Consider the following 22,243-nt stretch of genomic DNA (forward strand, 5'->3'; position numbering starts at 1 on the left):
TTTAACTCCATTTACCACCACTCTCTGGACACGGCCATCCAGCCAGTTTTTTACCCAGCGAAGAGTATACCTGTCCAGGCCATGAGCAGCCAGTTTCTCCAGGAGAATGCTAAGGGAAACGGTGTCAAAAGCCTTGCAAAAATCCAGGTAGATAACATCCACAGCTTTTCCCTCGTCCATCAAGTGGGTCACCTTGTCATAGAAGGAGATCAGGTTTGTCAGGCATGACCTGCCTTTCGCAAACCCATGCTGACTGGGCCTGATCACCCTGTTCTCTTGCATGTACCGTGTGATGGCACTGAGGATGATCTGCTCCATGACCTTCCCAGGCACCGATGTCAGACTGACTGGCCTGTAGTTCCCTGGATCCTCCTTCTGGCCCTTCTTATGGATGGGTGTCACATTTGCCAACCTCCAGTCAGCTGGGACCTCCCCGGTTATCCAGGACTGTTCATAAATGATGCACAGTGGGCCGGTGAGCACTTCCGCCAGCTTCTTCAGTACTCTTGGATGGATCCCATCCGTCCCCATAGATTTGTGCACCTCCAGGTGCTGAAGCAGGTCCCTCACCATTTCCCTTTGGATTACAGGGGCTTCATTCTGCTCCCCATCCCTGTATTCTAGCTCAGGGGTCGGGGAATTCAAGGAACAACTGGTCCTACTGCTGAAGACTGAGGCAAAGACGGCATTAAGTACCTCAGCCTTTTCCTCATCCTTGGTTACTACGTTACCAGCCCCATCTACTAGAGGACAGATATTATCCTTGGTCCTCTTTTTATCGCTAATATATTTATAGAAACTTTTTTTGTTGTCCTTGACAACAGAAGCCAGGTTTAGCTCTAGCTGAGCTTTGGCCCTTCTGATTTTTTCCCTACATTGCTTCACTACCTCTTTGTAGTCCTCCTGGGTGGCCTGCCCTTCCTTCCAAAGTCAGTTGATTGCCCACTGTCTCTTATAATGTTTGCCCGAAACGTAATTGCAGACTATAATGTTATATAGTAGCTATTTAAAAAAAATGAAATAAAAAGGTTACCTAGTCCTGAGCTTTAGGATAATGCGCTTAAGTACCTTGACTTTCCACCTTTTAACTTCATGGGAAAGACTTCTTTTTACCAGATCATTTTCCGTGAATCTATTTAAGCATCTTCACCTTACTCCCTACTACAGTGGGAAGTATATCAGTGGTTTTTTTCCCCATCAGCAAACTGCAAAGTTGAATCCACTTCTGTACCCATAAATCTAGTTGCATACGAAATTGAGAACTTTCTGAATTATTTTTTTTTTCACCTGAAGGTGACATAATGGTGTCCTAGTAACTGAAGGAGCCCAGTAGCAGGTGGAGAAGTTACCACAGTGTGACCTTGAAATGGAGATGGTTTGGTAGTTAGTACTTGTTTGAAGGAAGGAGGACATGCAGGAGTGGAAGACTAACCTGCTGAAAATTACAAGTTTCACACTTCAAATAGAAACCCGTTTTTCAGGGAGCAAGGAAGTGAGAGAAAATAATTTGATCAGGAAACTGATCTGCCACATTGGTGTATTACAGCAGGGATATTTCAGTTAAGGATTTTTTTTTTTTTTTTAATGTTAGCATGATTTCTTACCTGCAATTAACTAGTAGATGATAAGAAAGCTTGGTTTTCAGTAGGGGATAAAAGCTAAGGCTTTTCACAGGTAATTAGTTAAGGAATTAATTTATTCTGAAATGATCTGTCCTTGCCACTGAGCTAGGACATCAAGTTCAATGCTTATCAAAATAAACAAAGCATAGTGAAAGCTATGAGGAACACACGGCTATATTTAATAAGACAGCAAAGGAAAAGTCTGATGTCTCTTACTCCATATCTATGTAGATGTTTTTTAGCGAGTTGATGAATAAGTGCTGAATAGTCATCAACATCTTCCCGAAAGTCAGGTTCTAACGCTGAATTCTTGACGTGAGCTGGGTGAAGGCTTAGGAGGCAGTGCTATTTAGTTGTTTCATACTCTCATGTTTCTATTCTGTGCAGGAAAGAATTGGATTGACCTTTTACATCAGGAATAACATTAGGAAGTATTAACTGGCAAATAAATAGAAAGGGACTTCAGAGAAGAGGAGCAAAAATGGGAGGGTGCAGTTTGATTTGGAGAAATATAAACTATGTATGAACAGGAAAAATAACGCTTCATGTTTTAAAGATTGTAAACTTGCAAGGATGGGGAAGACTTTTGGGAATTACTGAAGGGGAGGGAGAAGCAAAATCAATGCCAAACTACATGTTTCAAGAGAAATGTAACTGATGAGTTGTGATGTATTTTGTAACGGCCTTACTGCCAGAGTAACTAAGGACTTTGCACTTGGGCACAGTGAAAAATAGACAGTGAAAGGAATAGTTAAGAGCAATGGCTCTTTGTCCAGGTGTAAATGATGACTTTGGATACTTTTCACCTCTTATTCCTTAGAGCATCATCCAAAGATGAAATCTATTCTTTCTGTCTTGTAAGAAGAAAAAACAAAAAAACCAAACCAAAACAAAAAAAAAACAAACTTTTGCTCTTTCAAGTTTCTCTTTCTTCATTGCCCAAAACACAGATTTTTAATTTTTAAAAAAATAATTTGGCTTTTAATGAGGCAACTCACTTGCAACTCCCTTATTGAAAAATCTTAGTGGAAACGGAGCACACGTCAGTTTTGTATTTTTTTTTTTTTTTTTTTTTTTTTCTTTCTTGTCTGCAGGGGAAGTAGGTGTATGTAGTGTTTTACATCTGCTTGTTCTTGATCTGTTAGGCCACTAACAATGCCAAAAGTCACACCGCCAGGCTCCACTAGGACTTAATAAAGCAGCTAGTGTATGCAGTAGCTAACTGCAGTTTAATCCAACTTCTACTATTTACCTTTTTAGCAACTGTGGTGAGTTGACCTTGGCCGGACCCCCATCCAGCCGCTCCTTCACTCCCTTCTTCAACAGCACAAGGGGAGAAAATACGATGAAAAAGCTCACAGGTTGAGACAAGGACAGGGAAATCGCTTCTTTGGGAAATCACAACTACTGACAGTCACGCGCAAAACTTGGGGAAAAATTAGCTTAATTCCCCACCACAAGCACCAAGGCAGGGGGATGGGGGCCAGGGGCTGCAGTCAGTCCACAGCACTTGGTCTCTGCTGCTCCTTCCTCCTCACCTTGTTCCCCTGCTCCGGCCTGGAGCACCGTTGTGAATAGTTAGCTCTAACAGTTGCTCTAAATTCTCACCGAAAATATCAATTAGATAGTTGATCTTGGGGATTAATAAGCTTGTGACCGTTTCCCTCACTTACACTTTGCATTTCTGCCAAGTCCAAAAATATCTTACCATTTAGCTTATGGTCGCCTGTCCTCTTGTTATTTCTCTGGTTCAATATTAAATATCTGGGTAATTGTTCCCTGTTGTTTGAAGTTGTTTGCTGAGTTTTGCTTATGACCTCTAGCTTTCGTACTGTGCCAATATTGCCACTAATAATAATCCAAGGAGTTGGTTAGCTATGCAAAGCGGCCACTTGGCTGTTTTGTCATCCCTTTATTAAATACATCTATTAATTGAGAATTTTTGACTTGGTAATAATACAGTATTACAGATTTTTTTCCTTTGTGTGTGTTTTTGTTTTGTTTTTTCATATGCAGTTATGCCTATGTTTCATTGTTTGTACATGAATATAAATGCTGCCTGTCCATTTACATGGTCAGCTGAGTGTTGCAGTAGCCGTATGTGAGAACAGGTCAGATGTTTGCCCATGACTGCCTGGGATCTCTGTACACTAATATCGAAGTGTACGCTGGAGTGTACATTACCTTTCAGAGTCTTGTTTTTAATACTCACATATATTTTGACATGTATTGGATAGCGTTATAAATGACTGTCTCATATCAGCACAGTTCCCTTCTGCTGTAGCTACTTAATTATTTAAAAATACAAGGAAAATCTTCTGGCACTGGTTTTATGGAATCCTTTTACTTCATGTCTAATAACATTTATGAAATTACATACATTTGTTTTGGCATGTGAAGGGGCATTTTGTGCTAATTATCTGAGCACATATTTTCATAGGGTTGCATCCCCCTTCTTCCAGTGGGCATTGCTTTATAAAAGTAGTGTGTGTAGTATTAGCCAATACCTTTCAAATTGGAAAACTTTAAAACGTGTTCTCATCAATACTATGCTACTTCAAACATAGCTGGACATCTAATTATAAATCTTTTGTTTCAAACACTATTCTTTCTCTAATTTCTATTAGTCATGTTTATGCAGCTTCATTTGTTTTAATAGATTGCACAGCAGCTGGTGCCACATACGTTGTACTACAAAATACAGTTTTCAATGTTAAAGGAAATGCTTGTTTAAAAAAAAAATGCAGAGAGACTATCTAGAACTGAAGTTTAACATACAATTTTTAAGTTTTGACTTAAGATATTACAAGCGTATGAATGGGGAAAAAACGCAATTCTTTCAGTCCTATTTTAGTACATAGTATTTATTTACAAATAAAGAATGACTTTCTTAAAAAAAGCATAAGAAAATACTTTCTGTGTTTTTGAAAGATAAAAATTTGATGTATAGTTTACTTTGGCATTGGCTTCTGATTTTCTTGGAGTAGGTGGATGGCTGAGGAGGGAGTGAGGTTGTGTACATTCATGGGATATAGCCTCTTAAGTTTAAAAAGGGGGGTGAGGGGAAGTACTTTGCGAGATGCTGAACAGATGCTTTGGCTTTGTGACAAATGGTTTATGAATGCTGTCTGGAGCATTTCACAAAATGCTGTAGGACTACCGCATGTAGATAGATATATGTAAATTTACTGCTAAGTATTTTTAAATGATGAAAAATGAGGTTGAAAAAGTAGAGTACTATAAAATGTGTTGATATACAGAAAAATATATGTTGAAGCTTCCAAAGGCTATAGTAGATTAGCTTAGTATAGGAACAAGATCTTGAAATACTTCCAGTTAATTTCTTATAATTTGCTTGTGATTTTTCATTTCCTCCCAATGGTTTTATCTTGACATAAGTTGAAAGAAACATTTTTAAAATTCTGCAGAAGTCAATTCATATACTCTGTTCCTTCCAATAATGGATTCTGCATATAACTCTAAATGTTAACTGGGTGCTGATGTTACATTATAGTAGAGTTTTCTTTAAACCTTTTTTTTTTTTTTTAAGATTAGTATTAAAAATCCATATCTCAGCACTGTAGTTTAATAAGAGCTGCTTTCATTCAATAGTATTGCCTTCTCTTTTGTTACAATTTTTTAAGGACAGGATTGCTTTACAGGCCAGTAAATTAGCATGTAACACAGATGACTTAATCTTTATACATAAATTTTCATCTTCTGAGCAACAGCTTGTCATCAGTTTTCAGAATGGTTAATCACAGAATGATAGGGGTTGGAAGGGAGCTCTGGAGATCATCTAGTCCAAATCCCCTGCCAAAGCAGGGTCACCTACAGCATGTTGCACAGGATGGTGTCCAGGCAGGTTTTGAATGTCTCCAGTGTTGGACACTCTACCACCTCTCTGGGCAGCCTGTGCCAGTGCTCTGCCACTCTCAAAGTAAAGAAGTTCCTCCTCATGTTAAGATGGAACTTCCTATGTTCAAGTTTGTGCCCGTTACCTCTTGTCCTATCACTGGGCACCACTGAAAAAAGACTGTTCCCATCTACCTGGCACCGTCCCTTTAAGTATTTATAAGCATTGATAAGATCCCTCATCAGTCTTCTCTTTTTCAGACTAAAAAGACCCAAGTCCCTCAGCCTTTCCTCATAAGAAAGATGTTCCCATCCTCTAATCATCTTTGCAGCCCTTTGCTGGACCCTCTCCAGCAGTTCCCTGTTCTTCTCGAACTGGGGAGCCCAGAACTGGACACAACACTCCAGATGCGGCCTCACCAGGGCAGAGTAGAGGGGGAGGATGACCTCCCTCGACCTGCTGGCCACACTCTTGATGCACCCCAGGATGCCATTGGCCTTCTTGGCCACAAGGGCACATTGCTGGCTCATGGTCCTCCCGTTGTCCACCAGGACTCCCAGGTCCCTCTCTGCAGAGGTGCTCTCCAGGAGGTCAGCCCCCAACCTGTACTGATGCACGGCGTTATTCCTCCCCAGGTGCAGTCCCCTCCACTTGCCCTTGTTGAATTTCATAAGTTTTCTCTCTGTCCCACTCTCCAGCCAGTCCAGGTCACGCTGAATGGCAGCACAGCCTTCTGGCGTGTCAGCCACCCCTCCCAGTTTTGTGTCATCAGCACACTTGCTGATGGTACACTCTATCCCTTCCTCCAGGTCATTGATGAATATATTGAACAGGACTGGACCCAGTACTGACCCCTGAGGAACACCACTTGTCACAAGCCTCCAACCAGGCTCTGCACCACTAACCACAACCCTCTGATCTCTGTCTGCTTGCCAGTTTTCAATCCACCCCACTGTCTATCCATCTAACCCACACTTCCTAAGCTTGCCTATGAGGATGATAGGGGAGACAGTGTCGAAAGTCTTGCTGAAATCAAGGTAGACAACATCCACTGCCCTGCCCTACAACTGCTTAGGGCATACTGGAACACAATATTTTCTTGTTGCTTAAAAATCAGAGGGTGAAGCTTGATGTACAGAATGGTAATAACTTATACACGCATATACTTCAGAGAAGATTTTCCAGCAATAAATGCTCATTCACGTATATAGTGTCAGGAATTCTATGGGGCTACTCATTTGGACAAGTGCTTGCAATCTATAATATTTTGATGGACAGTGTTTTTGATGGACTGTATTTTTGATGGACTTCATTTGAGCCTTCTTCAGGAAGAAGGGCTCTTTATTATGGTGGGTTTTAAAACTACAGGTAGAAGGAAAATCTGTCAGTGTGAAGCTTCTGGAATCATTAAGTAGGGAGGGTAGGTAAGTTCAGGTTAAGAAACTTCCCTGCAGCAAGGATTCAGAATGTATGCCGAGTTGGATTTTCTCACTTGGTTGTGAAGTTTTCCATGGCGGGTGGTGTCTCAGAAGCTTTGTTCTGTAGGGTTCACTAGATAGTACCTGGTATGGAGTTGTTGCTCTTGAAGAAATGGGGCTGCTCTAGGGCTAGGATAGATGGTGGCACTGTCTTTACTCTCCATTCTGCAGAACACTAGGACAAGCTTTTTCAACATTATGTCCTGTATAACCTGTTTAAACATCTGATTTCCACTTTCTGCCTTTGTAGCTAGACAGTCTCAGCTTGTTCTGTGTACTTTTAAAATAAGTTTACAAGATGGGCTCCCTTCCAGCTATAGAAACTTCCGTTATCCCCTCAAATCTATTGGCAAACGGAGCTGCAAACCCACCTTTTCAGGATAAATGTGGCTTGGTGTCCTAGATGAGCTATTTCTATTGCTAAAGTATCTAAAAGTCAAGTCTGCCCCTCTTTCCAGGTAGAGAAAGGCGTGATAAAGCTGCATTGAGGGATGTGGACCTTATTATTCCGTATTTTTCATTTTCAGGAAACCTGTGGAGCAAGCTGAGAGAATTTTGGCCTCAGTGACCTCAGAATAATGATGATCCTTTGCTCCTCTCATTATTTTTATTCAGTCAATCTGTGATCCTATCTCTAATTGTCTGATCCTAAAACAGGAGAGAGAAAAGTTTGTAGGTGGAAGCATCTAGATAGGTCCTCAGAGACATGTAATGTGTTCTGTAGATACCGCTTCAGTGGTGTTTCTAGGCATTTTATACCTTGCTGGATTCCTTGCTACCTGAATTTTGAGATTTTTGGGATATGAAAACCTATGCATTCCATCCTTTTCACAGTGAGCGCTCAGTTTCTTGGCACTTCCGTTTTTCCTTACTCCTATTTTGTTTTTTTTTCCTCTCCCGCTCCCGCCTTCTTTAGGATCATACATGATCGTGATTTCCTCAGACCACGACCCCGGAGAAAAGACTCGACTCCAGCTTCCAACGATGAAAGAAAACGATACTCACTGCATCGATTTCAGCTACCTTCTATACAGCAAGAACGGAGCAAACCCAGGCACTCTGAACATCCTGGTTAGGGTGAACAAAGGGCCGCTGGCTAATCCCATCTGGAATGTCACTGGCTCCACTGGCAAAGACTGGCTTCGAGCAGAGTTGGCTGTCAGCACCTTCTGGCCCAACGAGTATCAGGTAAGCTTGCAGTAAATTCTCACCACTATATAACGTTTACAGTGACATCCTATACAGTTTGTGTTCGTTTTGGTCTGTTCTTATAGAGTATTTTCCCAGTGTCCTTAAATATATTTAAGTGTTTCATTCAGAAGAACTAATTATTTGAGGATGGGTATTTCTTAAAAGAGGTGATCATTCAAAGTTATCTGTTATTGTATAATAGGAAAAAAGTAACCTGGAAACAAGCCTCATTAAAAGAAATGGTACAATTAAAGTCCGGGAACATCAAAAATTATAAACAGCCAGAAATAAATTGCCTGTGCAATTGTAATTTGTACCTGTCTTCCCTCCTCTTTTGAACATGCCCGTGTTACTGTGTCTAATTATGTGACCGTAAACTGTGGGGCTTTTTTTGTCCATATGACATTTGCTTCATTTGCTGTGCAGGCAGAACGGTGCTCACCTAATGAGCAGCTGCTCAGGATGTGTTTTTCTCCTGTTTGCTCGCTATGGGACAAAACCACCTGCAGCGTAGGGCTGTTGTTTAGAGAGAAAAATCATCGTGTTATTACTAGATGCTGTTATTTGATTTGTTTGATTAACCTGAGAAAGTACCTGCAGCTGTTTCGCTCGGTAGGTATTTGATATGAAGGATGAATCTCATACACAGGCATTTTTGTCCTGGCGTGTAGGAGTGGAAGAGTTGGATTAGGTGCACTTATCTGAGTTGTTACACCATGAGGTGTTATGTCGTCGTCGTATGCAGTGCTTACAGGCCCTCGTCTAAGGATGCTTCAAGTCGTTAGGGCTCTTGCAAACAGTTTGGATGTCCAGACTGGTTATCGAATGACTCGGTGACCTCTTTATTAATGAGGTTTTCTTGAAAAAATGATTGTATTGTAGGAATGTCTCCTAAAGTTCCTTTTAAAAAGTTCTTTGCGATTGCCCACCATCAAAACAATCTCCATTAAAAAAAAAAAAAAAGCATCACTGTAAGCAGCCTTACTTATAGGTTGAAACCGGTGTAATTTACTATCATTTTGTGTTTTTCTTCAGTTTTTGTTTCCTTGTTTTTAATATTTTATTTATAAAGAAATTTAATCCATCAGTGACATTGAAACTGGGTGAAATTTGATTTAAAGTTCTGAAACTTGGTTTCATAAAGCTTGGCTTCTGAGGAGGTGGTTTATTAACCCTTTTATGTTGCTAGAAAGTAGCTTTTGGTGTGCTTAAAAAAAAAACAGGAGCCTTTTATAGCAGTATAGTAGTAATCAAGTATAGCAGTATTATATGCAGTAAATTAGGTTTCTGCTGACAGATGGCCAGGCTTGACAACGAGATTGGTGGTTGGGGCCTTATCTTAGCAACATGGCCATTTTTCACTTATGTTATAGCCTTCACATTATCTCTCTATAGACTGTGCTTAAATTCATTCTTTCCCTTGCTTGGTCATCTAGCAGAATATTGAAATCATGTGTAACACAGTTTATTTTAAAATTAAAAATAAATCTGGAGTAGGACTGGAGAACTATTAATGCAGCCTGCTGTGATTTGTGTACAACTCGCACAATTGCTTTCATGAACAGGAGGGGAAATCTGCATGCTGTCCGTGCATGCCTCCGTGTTTGCACAAACAGGATTGGTATTTTTGTGGTTTTAAGTGGTCCTTTGAGGTCTCAAAGTCAACATCGCTCTTCATTGTTCCCTCTTTTTTTTTTTTTTTTTCTTTCTTAATGTTAGTTTTGAGTTGAGTTATTCTTCAGCATGGAAATCTTTTTTCATTTTTCTCATAGGAGTTCTTTTCTGTAGCGCTCTAGCTCATGACTTTGGCACTTTGATCCACCTGTTTGTCGATGAGTTTAGCTAGCAGTGAGGGAAATGCGTCCTGGTTTTTATAACGAGATGGAAGTGGTTCTTTACTAAACTGGGAATTGGATCCCTGCCTGTACAAGCAAGGTCACTGCTGAAGATCACTGTGGAGCGCAACTGTTTGCATGTACTTTGTTAATCAGGTCAACTTCATTGCCGTTTCCTTCACTTTTAAGTGAGGGAAGAGAGTAGAGATTAGCAGGGGCTGAATAGCACAGGCTACGTTATAAGGAAGTCTTCTGCGGCGGCTTGGAAGTTAGCAGGATGGCCGTGTTAATAGTACGAATGAAGTGCTGCACCTAGGCTAATTAGCTCGTAAACAGCATTGCTGTTCTCTGAAGCTTTATTGCTTCCTGTTCAAAACTAGCAGAGCGTCTTTGCATGTCGCTCTAGTACACAGTATAGATACAGCTTATGCATTTTTGGATGGACTTAACGTTTGCTTTTACTTATGGGATTTTTTTGTTTTTGTTTTAAATGATCCATTTACTTGCCTTTATTTAACCATATTCTGTTGAGCAATTTTTATATATGTTATTTATTTATTTTCTGACAAAACATAGTACAGTTTATTATAATAGCTTTACTGGATCAAACCGAATTTTTGTTTAGCTTCGTATCCTGTCTCTGATGACAGATAACAGTGGAAGCTTAAAGAAGAGTTCATGAACAGGACAAACTTGTGGTCATACCTCCCCCGGAATACACTTCCAGTCTTGAGCCTATTTGTGGCTCAAGAAATTTGAGCTTAAGAGCCGAAGTAGTGCCTTTCTATATTCCTCTTAGTCCATGGTGGTTTTTTGCAATGATTTAGTGTCTAGATTGTATATGACGTGGAAATTCTAATGTTAGAACCATTCCCGTGGGTTTCTCCAAGCATGGGGCCTGTAATTCTTCAGTTGTCATATTTTGCACTTGGGGAGTTTTGGCAGTCCTATAATGATCCGATCTGTCTTCTCTCTCCTGCTAGCAAGGCATCTGTGTCTTCTGTTCTGCTTCTTTAACATGTGGATGAACTGTTGAGGAAAAGGGTTTGATTACAGAATCCTCTGAGGATCAAGGATAATATTTGGTTTTGATCCTTGTTAGTTCTGGAATTTTTTTTTTTTTTTTAATCACTCCATTGAAAATATGCCACCTTTGGCCTGCCTCGAGGTTTCTTCAAAGGAAAAATATTTGGGGATTTTTGTTGCTTAAACTTTGTAACTGTCTGGGAGTTTTGTTTCCCTGTTGTCTGTTCTGGTTGGTACTGTAACTCATTAATTTATTTTAGTTGAGATGTTTATTTCTGTCTGGATGCATTGTTTTGTCTAAAGCCTCTGTTCCTTTCCCCAAGTTCTCTCCTGCTTTGCACAGTAGGAATTATCCAACTGCTGAGGGCTGTCTCTTCTGCTTCTCACAGTCAATTTCCACTTCTCTTCCCTTGCTACCTATGTCATCCTTTTGAATTTGTGTTTGGTGTTTATTTGTTTGTTTTCAAACACTGTCTCCCAAAAGTCCCTTATTCCTGTTTTTTGTGTCCCCCCTGCAGCAAATTTCTTTTGCTCCCACTGTGTCACATCCTTGCTCAATCACGTGAGGTCCACTTTGCAATGTGAACCACGGGCTTTCAGGTTTTGGTTTTATATTACATCTCTCTGGGTTATGTAACCTTAGATCAGAAACTGATAAAGAAACTCTTTTGACTTGGAACGATAAATCTTGACCTTGTAAAAAAAACTGAATTATTTGGTTCCTTTAGGGTTCTTTAAAACTTCATTATACAGTAACGGTGCTTTAGTTCAACAAAGAGGCTGGCTAAGATCAGCGGCTTGATGGGAGTGATGGTTACACTTGAAAGTAAAGCTAGCAAAGTAAAAATACTGAACTGCACCAAGCAGAAGTTATTTTATCAGTTCAGGATGACTTATGATGTATGACCATTTAAAAAAGTGCAGGAAAACTCTAGAAAGCCACATAATTTTCTAGCTGAATGGTGAATCCTGATTTGGATAATGAATCTGTTCTTTATTTTAGTATTGAAGATTTACAGGATTGATAAAAGTTTACATTGCTCAAAGATCTTGGAAAGTTATTTTCCTTTATGATCTTAAAAGGTCTTGAAACTGTAATAGACGTATAACAGGAGGATGGTAGACTGATTGAAGATTCACTAATGGTATGTACAGTTGGACCATATGCCAGATAAGGAAGGAAACAGATGTCTTGTGAAACAGAATTTGTTGGCGTTTTTGGGTATCAGATCGCTATTCTAAACGTGTAGATACGTGAGACTGTAAACAAGCTGCATGCAGAAAAGTTTGGGAAAGCAGAGGACTAGATCTGATTTGGTCCATTGATAATGTTAAGAAAGGAAAGCAGCAAGTGAACTGCTGGTGGAAAGTACAGAGGTACATACAAACTGTGTGAACTGCGTAGAACTGAGTTATAAACCAACTTAAGGAGAAACCCACCCTCCCGAACTCCCACTTCCTAAGACAGATGTCCTTGATTGTATATGATCTCTAACCTTGCAACAGTATGCAGCATCAAGAAAATCCAAAGAAGCTCTTTAAAAAAAAACCCAAACATTTCAAAGGGCAGGGGGCTTGGAACTCGGTGATCTTCAAGGTCCTTTCCAACCTAAACCATTCTATGATTCTGTGACTCTTGTTTTCAAAGGATTTTATTTAAAATATACTGCAATACAGAAAATTACTTAAAATAATACCAAAGACATACTGGATGAATAAAATTTGGAACTAGTGTGACTTTGTTGACTAAATAGATAAGAATATAATATAGAAAGTGTTATATTTGAAAATTTTAAGAAACTCTGATAAGCAGCCAACCAGTTATTGTTAAAACTTGCTGTGTAAGCCTTGTACGTTGAGTTGTGAGGCAGTGAAAGTCGACTTGTGGAAATCTCAGTGAGAGCAGAGTTCAGCACCGGAGGAGCGGTGGTTAGCCATGCATGAGAGGCAATGCTCAAATAGGCTAAGTTTCTCTGGCTTGGAAAAAGACACAATTCAGGGAAATATGAGAAAGTTCTGCAAAACCATCACTGGCATGAAGGGGAATCCTCTTCCAGTTCGAGAATTAGGGGCCTTTTTGGTCTGGTGGGGGAACCAGACTGAAATGAAGCAAACGGAGGTGGGTCACACATCAGGCTGTGGACCCATGAAAGTCTCTGGCAGAAGTAGCCGTTGTGGATGCTGGAGGACTATAGAGGCTTAAGGAAATGCCGGGCAAGTTCTTGAAAGAGAAATATTAGAAATCTGTAATTGGACAAACAAGTCCAGTAAGTTGCATGAGCTGAAAGTAGCTGGAGCAGCATTGAACGTTTTGGGGGGCACAGAGAGGTGATGTGCCTCTTGCCCTCTTCTTGCCTTTCCTTATGACCTGTTGGGGTAAGCAGACCTTTGGCCTCAACTGCGAAGCTATGGTTAAATTTTATACAAAGCACAAAGGCCTCTTTTTTTTTTTTTTTTTTTTCTTCCGTTCTCCTCCTATCTTTCCCCCCGCAAGCGGATGTGTATTTAATTTGTCTCCATATTCCTAGGCAGACTAAATGTAATTTTTATATTTTGTGGTTACCTAAACCAGTCTGGTCATATTCTGTGAAAGTATTTGTTCTGGCTGTAGGAATAAAAACCAGTTCCATCTGCCACTACCAGCCCTACGCCCATTTCTCTTGTTTCTTTTCCCCTTGTCATCTCCTTTCAATCTAACTTTAAATAACAGATATTTTTAGACTTTTTAAAATTGGAATTTACAAATTAAGCCTTTTAAATTCTTCCTGGTTTTAAGGATTCTCAGAAATAAAGTATGAACTAGAACTTTTGTTTTGGTGAGTGGCTAGAATTTTGTTCTAGCATAGATATAAAAATTGTTTAGTAAAACGTGTTAGTAAAAGGTTGGCTAGCTTCATAATTAAAGAAAAAGTTAATATTTATTAAGCTGACACAGATAGCTTTTTTTTTTTCCCTTAAACTTAACAGCTTGTGTTTGGTAGATAGTAGAAGTCATCAAAATGCTCCTCATTATAGTTGCATTGTTCTCTAGCACTCCTTTTTTTTGTAATAACAATACTTTGTGGCTTTTAAGAATTTAAGGTGCGTGTCCCTAAACTATTTTGTTCCTAGTTTATTAATACACAATGAAATGGCTTATACATCTGTTTCTTTCTTTCCTCTTCCTTCTTTCCTCCATAGTTTTCATCAGTTAAAAGCGCTTCTAACTGTCTCACTGCTTACCGCTATCACTAATGATTGAAAATTAGACCCCTTCGGAAGTATCTCCAAATAGGAATGGTGTTGCTTTCTTGGCAGAAATGCTTTGTAAACCCCTAAGTGTTCTCGTGACTGTTACTTGCTAGGCAGCACTTAATCAAAAGACTTTCTTTACACAGTTTATTGAAGAGAAATGCTTTTTTATAACGCACTTCCTTACTGCTTCTCCAAGAGTTGTTAGTACAAACAAAACACCATCTCTTTTTAACTGTTAGGATAAACATGAAAGTGTGCGAGCATATCTGTCACGCTTTTGTCTCATTTCTTCCAAGATGTTTATCAATTTGGTGAGGAAAAAGAAAGATTAAGTTCCAGCAGAGTGATTACCAGCAACATTTTAATAGTTTAGTTCTGTAGATCACAAAGCGCTTACAGCTCTCAAAGGACTTCTACAAATACTGTCTTATTCCAGTCTTCCAACCGGAAAATCATAGCGCAGGGTGAAAGTGAGTGTTGCCCAAACAAGCCTAGTCATGGCTGAGGTGCCAGCATCCAGGTTTTCAGCTCCACCATAAGTACTGGAGATTCGTGGAAGCTCTTTCTTTTTTCTTAGAAGTGACAACGCTGGTTTTGACAGTTCAGGTGGGTGATGTTTCAGTAGGGTACGCTCTACAGGCTGGCCACAACGGGCTTCTCTTCCATCCGGAGTTAGTTCATTTATGAGCACAGGAGGTTCCTGAGTGATAAGGGTTGATGGTGGTGGGAAAGCAAGTAAATGTTGGTAATATATGTTGCCGTCCTCTTCCCCCATCTGGTGTGTTGCATCTCTCCCCCCTCCTTTTTTTTTTTTTATAAGATCTTTTAAATTGTCATATTGAGGTGTATGTAATAGCTCTCCTAGCTTGGTGGATTTAGTTTTTGTTAGCCTGTTTCGGACATACCCAATTTTATTTGGGGTCTGCTACATAAAAAAAAAGGGGCAAATATGATAAATTAGTATCAAAGAATTGCCACAATTAAAAATATCAGAGATTATTGTTAATCAGGTAAACTCTGTCAACCTTGTCTAAGTCAGTGACCCAAGCTGTACCTCTCCATTGCAAGCAGAGACAACTCTGCCTCCACAAAATACCAAGGACTCCGCTTCAGCAGGGGAATAGAAGAAATTATTTTGGAGTCTGAGAAGTCACTTATGTTGCTCTGTCCTTAGTCCTGTGCTGAAGAAAAAGAATTTGCAGAATTTTGAAGCTAAAGTGGTTGTATGTCTAAAAAGGAAATTTTAGCAATAACGTAGCTCTTTCTCTAACACTCTTTTCTATGTTTACTCCTTCCCTTTTCCTTTCTTTACATTTTTCAACACTGTCTTTTCCACTGCTTTGCTTTCTGTTGTATTACACTCGGTGAGTAGCTTTCTTTTGTTTTGGGTTTCCTTTGCTAAATGTATGATCTGAACTGAAAACTAGGGTAGAAGCATCATACTTGAAGCACTGGCGTATTGTAAGGAACTGTATGGCCATACATACAAGACATTCAATTCTCTTTCCATTAAACAATGTAGTGTGCGTGAAGCTGATGAGCGTTTTGACTTTTTTCACTGTTCCCTCCAAGATAGTGGATATCTTCAGGGCAAGGTGACAAAAAGTTAGTAGATACTTGGCATTTCTGAAGGCAATGAAAGATTTGGAGGTTAATGTGCTGTATGAGCCCATGTTATAAATTATCCTTAATTACCCAAAAGTCTTGGGTGGAATACTGACCGGCTGTAAACTCACAAAGACTTACTTTGAGATAAATATGTAATATTTTTAGCCAGTGCTTAATTTCTTATAAAACACACGTGACTTTAACCAGCGCTCTTCCAGGAAACATTCCACTCATCAGCAAGGTGGTATGCAAATTTTATATTAACCTTGATTACCAAGATTATGAAAAGCCTGTAGCATTCCCTTCTCTGTCATACAGCAGGCACTGTCAGGCAGGCAGCGAAGTGGAAAACACGCTATTGCTAATCAGCCACACCAGAGTGCCTGACTCAGTTTTTCAGAAATACAAGATTGACTTAAATCATGGTGTGTAAATAACGAACTTCTGGATGGTTCCTTTTGTCAGGATTTTTTTTTTTTTTTTTTTTTAGGATTTTTGTCTATAGTTGGAAAGCATAATTACTTGTTATATAAGGAGCTCAGATTTTGTGATATTTTTATCAGCTTCTGCAAGATCCCATCCCTTTCTAAGAAAAATTGTGAGTATCATGCTATCAAGAAGCTGGCAATGAGATACTCTTCCACTCGGGTCTTAAAATACGTTTTTATTCAGTGAAATGAATGGAAGAGGGTTATGGCAGAAATCAGTAATATGCGCTTGAAGTAGATGGTTAAAGGAAAGCAGAAGTTGATAATACTTTATTTCATTGTACGGGTTCTGAAAAGATTGAGCAATGAATTTTGCTGTGCTAGGGCTTTCCAGTCTACGTCTAAGTGAAAGTAAATAAAAGAAAAAGTATAATAGTGCAGTATTGAATCATTATGAAAAAAGTTCACCAAAATCTCTGCAATTCAAATACTGATTAGTCTCCAAATTTATGGGCCTTAAAGGGTCAGGGACCCTGACTTAAAACTCTGAACTCATTACTTTATCATTGATAAGATGTATTGTTAGGTAATTTTTGCTGTGAAGCACTGTATGGTGCTGGATGTCCTGGCTGTCTGGATTTTCCCTGACCCTTATGTTGAGAAAAAAAAAAAAATACTGAGAATTATATAGTCACTTAATTTTCATTTTGTCCTTTCCTGCCTTTTATTATTTAGAGCAAGATGAAACGCTCTAGAAGAATTTTTTACTTTTTTTTTTTTTTTAGTCTGTGCACACCATGCTACAATGCATTTCTTGTTTTTATTGGGTTCTTTGAATGTTTTCTGTTTTTCTAATGCTAAACGGTGAACAAGCCTGAGGCTTGGAGTAAAGTCAAAAGGTTTTCTTCATCCGGAGTAGTATGTAATAGGAATCCCACGTTGACTGGTGATATGACCTCCTCATAGGGAAATCAATGCCTCATGTCTTTATAATTCTCTCTACCCGGTATGTACTTCTCTTCTTCAGTTTAGACTTTGTTTGAGGTGACATTGAAAAGCCAACTGAGATGGCTGCTCTGAAGGAAAAAATATTCAAAATTCAAAGGTGGGGGAAGAAGTGTATCGATTACTTTGCACTAGGATCACTTTCTGATCAATTATGTGAGGTCTGTGTGTTTGAAAAAATAAACAAGCCAACAAACCAACCAGTATTGCTGATTTTTTCCCTTTGCCCAAAAGATATTACAAAGCCTTTTAAAGACACCCTCCTTGCCGCCTCCTGCCAGAGCGAATTAAATTATACCCGTCTTCTGGATATTCTGAAACGCCATCTGAAGCAGGACAATTTTCTGGCTCTAAGGTAGTGATGGGGAGTTTGCAAACTAGTAATTGCCCTGTGGGATGCAGGGCGATGGCGCAGTCAGGCAGATAGTGCTCTGGGCTCAAAGCCAGGAACTGTTGCATTGTAGTCTTTGCAGACATATTATTTTCTTCTTTGAGAGCTCTCTCTCTTATTCTTAGTCAGTTGTGAGGCTCCTTCGCTATTTTCTTTAAATGTCTTTATGTGCAACTCCCAGAAGGTTTAAAGAATTGCTATAAAACTTGTTGGAATGGATTACTTTAGCAAAGTACCGTGGCTACCTAGAAGAAACCCTCAGCGATCTTGTGAGCCAGGCTGGTTTTTTCCTGGTGTTTTGTTTGGGGGTTTGTTTGTTTGTTTCTGTCTGTGCTTTTTCTTTTGTGGCCTCGGGGTCTTCTGGAGTCTTTTGCATGTGGTCCAGGAGACCTTTTCGCATACCGTTCATTTGTGGCAATCGGTTCTGTAGCTGGAAACCTTTTCGGTTTTAGTGTTTAAAGTTTCTCGCTGAGGTTTCGTTGTTGCACACAGCAGGATTACCGCCTCTCTGCCTGCGTCTCAAACAAGCGACAGCAAACGGAAATAGCCCGTAGCTTGTCCTCTGTGTTGAGCCGGGGTGGTTCATTAGCGCTTGACACCTGCAAGGCAGAGCAAAGAAATGTTTTCCACGCTGGTGGTGGTGGTGGGGGCAGATCATGTGGGCATCCCTGGTCCTGCTGCAGTAGGACAATCGTTACCTTTACTGGAGCAGTGGTGTAATGGTGTGTGCCTGTTTGGTGCCTGTGTGAGTTGTTACTTTTAGAAATTTAGTAACATTGTTGTTTTGTTTTGTTTTGTGTTTTTTTTGTTTGTTTGTTTTTTGGTTTTTTTTGTTTTTATTCTCTTCTTCCCTCCCCCCCCCCCCCCAGCCGTATCAACTTTTTGGCTTGGATAACAAAATTGAGAATTATGGCAAAATGTAGTCTTTGCTATGCTTGTCAGGCAATGACTTTATCTCACAGGTTGTGCATTCTTCAGTAGGTGTTGTCTGTTGGAAGAAAATAATTAGTCAATTTTTTTTAAACAGATCAAATAATTTTTTTAATCATTTTATTATTGTGTGCATGCAATGACTGAAATTTCAATGGTGCAGGTTTTTAGTTCTTCTAATATAGGAGACATATGTCTATCACCTGGAGGTAGTAGAAGTTTGCTGCTATTTATGGAAAGAAATAATTTACAAGCAAGGAAAGCATATTTGTTGAATTTGAGTGATTTTATGATAAGTTTTTTTAAAATCGTAAACCTATAATGCCAGCCTTCCCAGTGCACTTTTGAAGTTCTGGAAGAGGAATCAAATATTAGGGATTTTGTGGTGGCACTCAAGTGATGGTGATCTTGAGCTGTAAAACAAAACAAGAAAAGAAGCAATAGAAGAGAAGGAGAAAGGAATGAGTGAGAATATCGTATCTTCCAGCTGCCAAACTTCAGTAGAAAAGACTATTTCTAGCGTGTGTGTGGCAACTGATGGCTGCCCTTTGGGCATGTGTTATGCTCATCTCGTGTAACTTCGGGAGGTTTGATCATTGGTTGACTTGGTTGGACCTGATTAATTTCAAAATTTATGGTTGACTTGGTTAGCTTCAGAATTGGATTTCATCTGAAAATGCAAAAAGAAAAAGCTGAAAAACAAAAACTGAAGCCCACTAACTTTATGGACTTTAAGGCATGAATGGAGACAGATAATATTTTTTTTTTCCTCTGATTGTTTTCCTTCTTTCTTTTTGTGAATTTAAAGGCAGATACACATGCTCACATACTCAGCCTCTCACATGAGTGAATCCCTGTTTCTCACCCCCATCTTCTTCTCTACTGCACTTGGGTGATTCCTGTAAGCTTTCTAGCTTTCACAAAATGAAATAAGAAACAATTGCAACCTATGTAATTCTGTCCTCCCCTTTTTTTCTTTTGAGTTGTGCTTTTGTATCAAATATAGGTGCACCCGTATGTGTCTGCATTGCCAATTGTTTATCTCTCTTTCAGAGGTTTTGTAGCTTAAAAAAAAAAAAAAAAAATCAATTTCAGCTAGTGATGCACTTGAAGTGCCATGTTGAACTTTGATGAATTGAACTTTGGCGTTTCTCTAATTCTGGTTCATGACAGTGCAGCCACTGTGCTGTGTGTGTGTCTGGAGAGGAAGCCAAGGAGCAGTGAGGTCCTCCCTTAATCTCAGAGTAGCCTTCAGAAGGGCAGGGAGGACGGCAGCTCTGTGGTCCGTGCTTCTCTCCCACTGCACCCACGGCTGCAGGCAAGAGGACTGCGACACTGGTTTCTCCCCCTGCCACCTCCCCTTTTCCAGTTTTCTCAGCTGCTGCCCTTGGAAAGGGTCTAGGGAAGTCAGCGTTGGCCTTCCCTCTGCGCTGGCACAGGTCCCTACCCTGCTGTGCATTTGGGCAATCACGCTTCCAGGGTGGTGGTTGGTCTTCTCCTTTGGCAGAGTGAGTATGTGCTGCCCTTTCTGCTGTGCTGGTACTTATGAAGAACGTGCAAACCCAAAGTACATCATGTTTCTTAAAAACAATAATTAGTAATAATGAATAATGACACCACCAACAAAACAAACCCGCTTCCCTTTTTCCATGATGCTAAGCCAAGGGGATGACAAGTTCCTGTTACCATGTTTCCAGTTCTTTAATGTAAATCTTAAAAGTGGGGTAACAACCTGGTGTTTGGTTTTCTACTGCTCTTAATGAGAGAAGAGTGAGCCTACCACTTAAAAAAAAAATCTCCCCTGTGTGACCTGAATTATTAAAATGTTTTGTAATGTACTGAAAACTGTGATAGGTTTTCAATGTGGTGATAGTTTGGGGTTTTTTTTGTGGGTTTTTTTTTTGTTTTGTGTTTTTTTTTTTTTTTGATACAGGTTAAAATGCATTGCAGTCAAATTTGCAGGTTACAAAATAATATTTTCTGTCATAGATCTTGTCAGGAGATCAGTTGTGTGTGGTTTTTTTTTTTTTTATTTTTTGTGCAACTTAACATAGTAATCATGGAATAAAACTGGAATTTGCTTGGTTGGCATGTTTCCATTTTAACCAAAAATGGCAAACACTAAATGTGATAATGGGTGTACATGTGATGGTGTTATTGTGTACATGAGCATGTGTTTGCATGTGCCTAGGTTGGGGGTTTTTGCTTTTGTTTTTATAAGGATAAAAATGAACCGTAAAGTAAAGCATCACCTTTGGTCCTGGATGTAATTGTGAGATCTTAACACCTCATATATATTAGAACAATCAAAGGGAATACAGTTTAACAGCAGCTGTCTGCTTTTCCATAAAGCGCTGAAACATCAGATGTACTTCTCTCGGTACCATTGAATTCAGTCTGAATTACACTGCTCAAGTGTTTATTTGTTACTAATTTGTCTGAAGTATAGCATGTAGTATAACCAATATTTTTTGAAAAGCTACGTGAGTAGTTTCAGTTTTATGTTTGTCTTGACTCAGAAATGCTAGTGAAATAGAACATGGCATGCATCTTAATATATTATTTGTTTACATATGTTAGATAAATATTGCATAATGCGTTGAAACAGAAAAATGTGTTCAGTGGTATTTTGTCACAACAAAACAGTTAAATTAGACACATACGCTTTCTTTGGCTGCAGCTTTATAGAACCATCAGTTAGGTTCAATATACTTGATTGAAGAACTGCCCCCAAATTAGAAAGTTTTTTTTCTTCTTTTTCAAAATCATAATAGTAGAGCTTTCATTTTCCAGAAATTTTCTTTTTCTTTTTAAAATTTTCTTTCTTCTCTTGTCAAAGTTTTAATGTATGGTAAGACAATACTGGAAAAATGTGCATGCTTCAGGACCTTGTTGACTGTGGTCAGATACGTCTGCTTCTACAGTTAGAGGGCATTTTAATTTGAGCATGTGTATGTCTTGCTCATTCTCAAAAAGGAATGGCAGTATCACTGGTACGAGCAATAAGCTTAGTTTCTTTTTCTGTGAATCTGAAAACCTCAATGTAATCCAGGTACAGATATTCTTAATAACCACATAGAGGGTTATAATTTTACTCAAAAGTAAAGTCATATAGAAGCTAAGTAATTTTCTTCTCCAGTTTAATTAGATTGTTAATTAAATTGGGAAAACTGGCTTGTCCATTTTTTAAATCCGTAGTAATTTTGCTACAGTAAGTCTACTGTAGTGTTAAAACTGGTTCTGCAAGTGCTGTGTGCGGCTGAACCTGCAGAGCAGTTTCCCATGTGGAAACCACGTTGGTCGCTTGACTTAACAGGCAAGATTTGGCTAACGCATTCCAAATTCTTGTCCTCTCACAGTAACCTTTTCTGATGCGTTTGAAGAAAATTACTTTGGGTTGGGCCAGGATGGGGGCAAAGCAAAGCGCACACAAAAAAAGTTAATTGTATCATTCTCCAAGTGCTGCCTTTTCTGCTCGATGCTATTCCTGCCTGAGTGGATTCTTCCTACGCCAGTGAAAAAATTTATCAAAAAAAAAAAAAAAAAAAAAAAAAAAAGAAAAAATGTAATAATTAAAAAAAGTAATTGCAACCCCCCAAAACAAAGCCTAAGCCAACCACACAGCAAGAAGTCTTTGCA

At 39.2% G+C, this 22,243-nt stretch overlaps 1 protein-coding gene across 2 annotated transcripts in view; it reads left to right on the top strand.

The window, feature by feature from the left end:
* The window catches only part of PTPRK (protein tyrosine phosphatase receptor type K), a gene marked incomplete at both ends in the record, with an annotated part of 423,191 nt that overhangs the window by 137,354 nt on the left and 263,594 nt on the right, over nt 1-22,243 (top strand). For both annotated transcript variants that reach the window (XM_082481081.1, XM_082481082.1), the window contains one exon: nt 7,873-8,144. In XM_082481081.1, coding sequence (XP_082337207.1) covers nt 7,873-8,144 — 272 coding nt within the window. The remainder of the gene's footprint in view (nt 1-7,872; nt 8,145-22,243) is intronic.

Source organism: Vanellus vanellus (genome assembly GCF_965231255.1).
Source record: "Vanellus vanellus genome assembly, chromosome: 3".
Classification (NCBI taxonomy): domain Eukaryota; kingdom Metazoa; phylum Chordata; class Aves; order Charadriiformes; family Charadriidae; genus Vanellus; species Vanellus vanellus.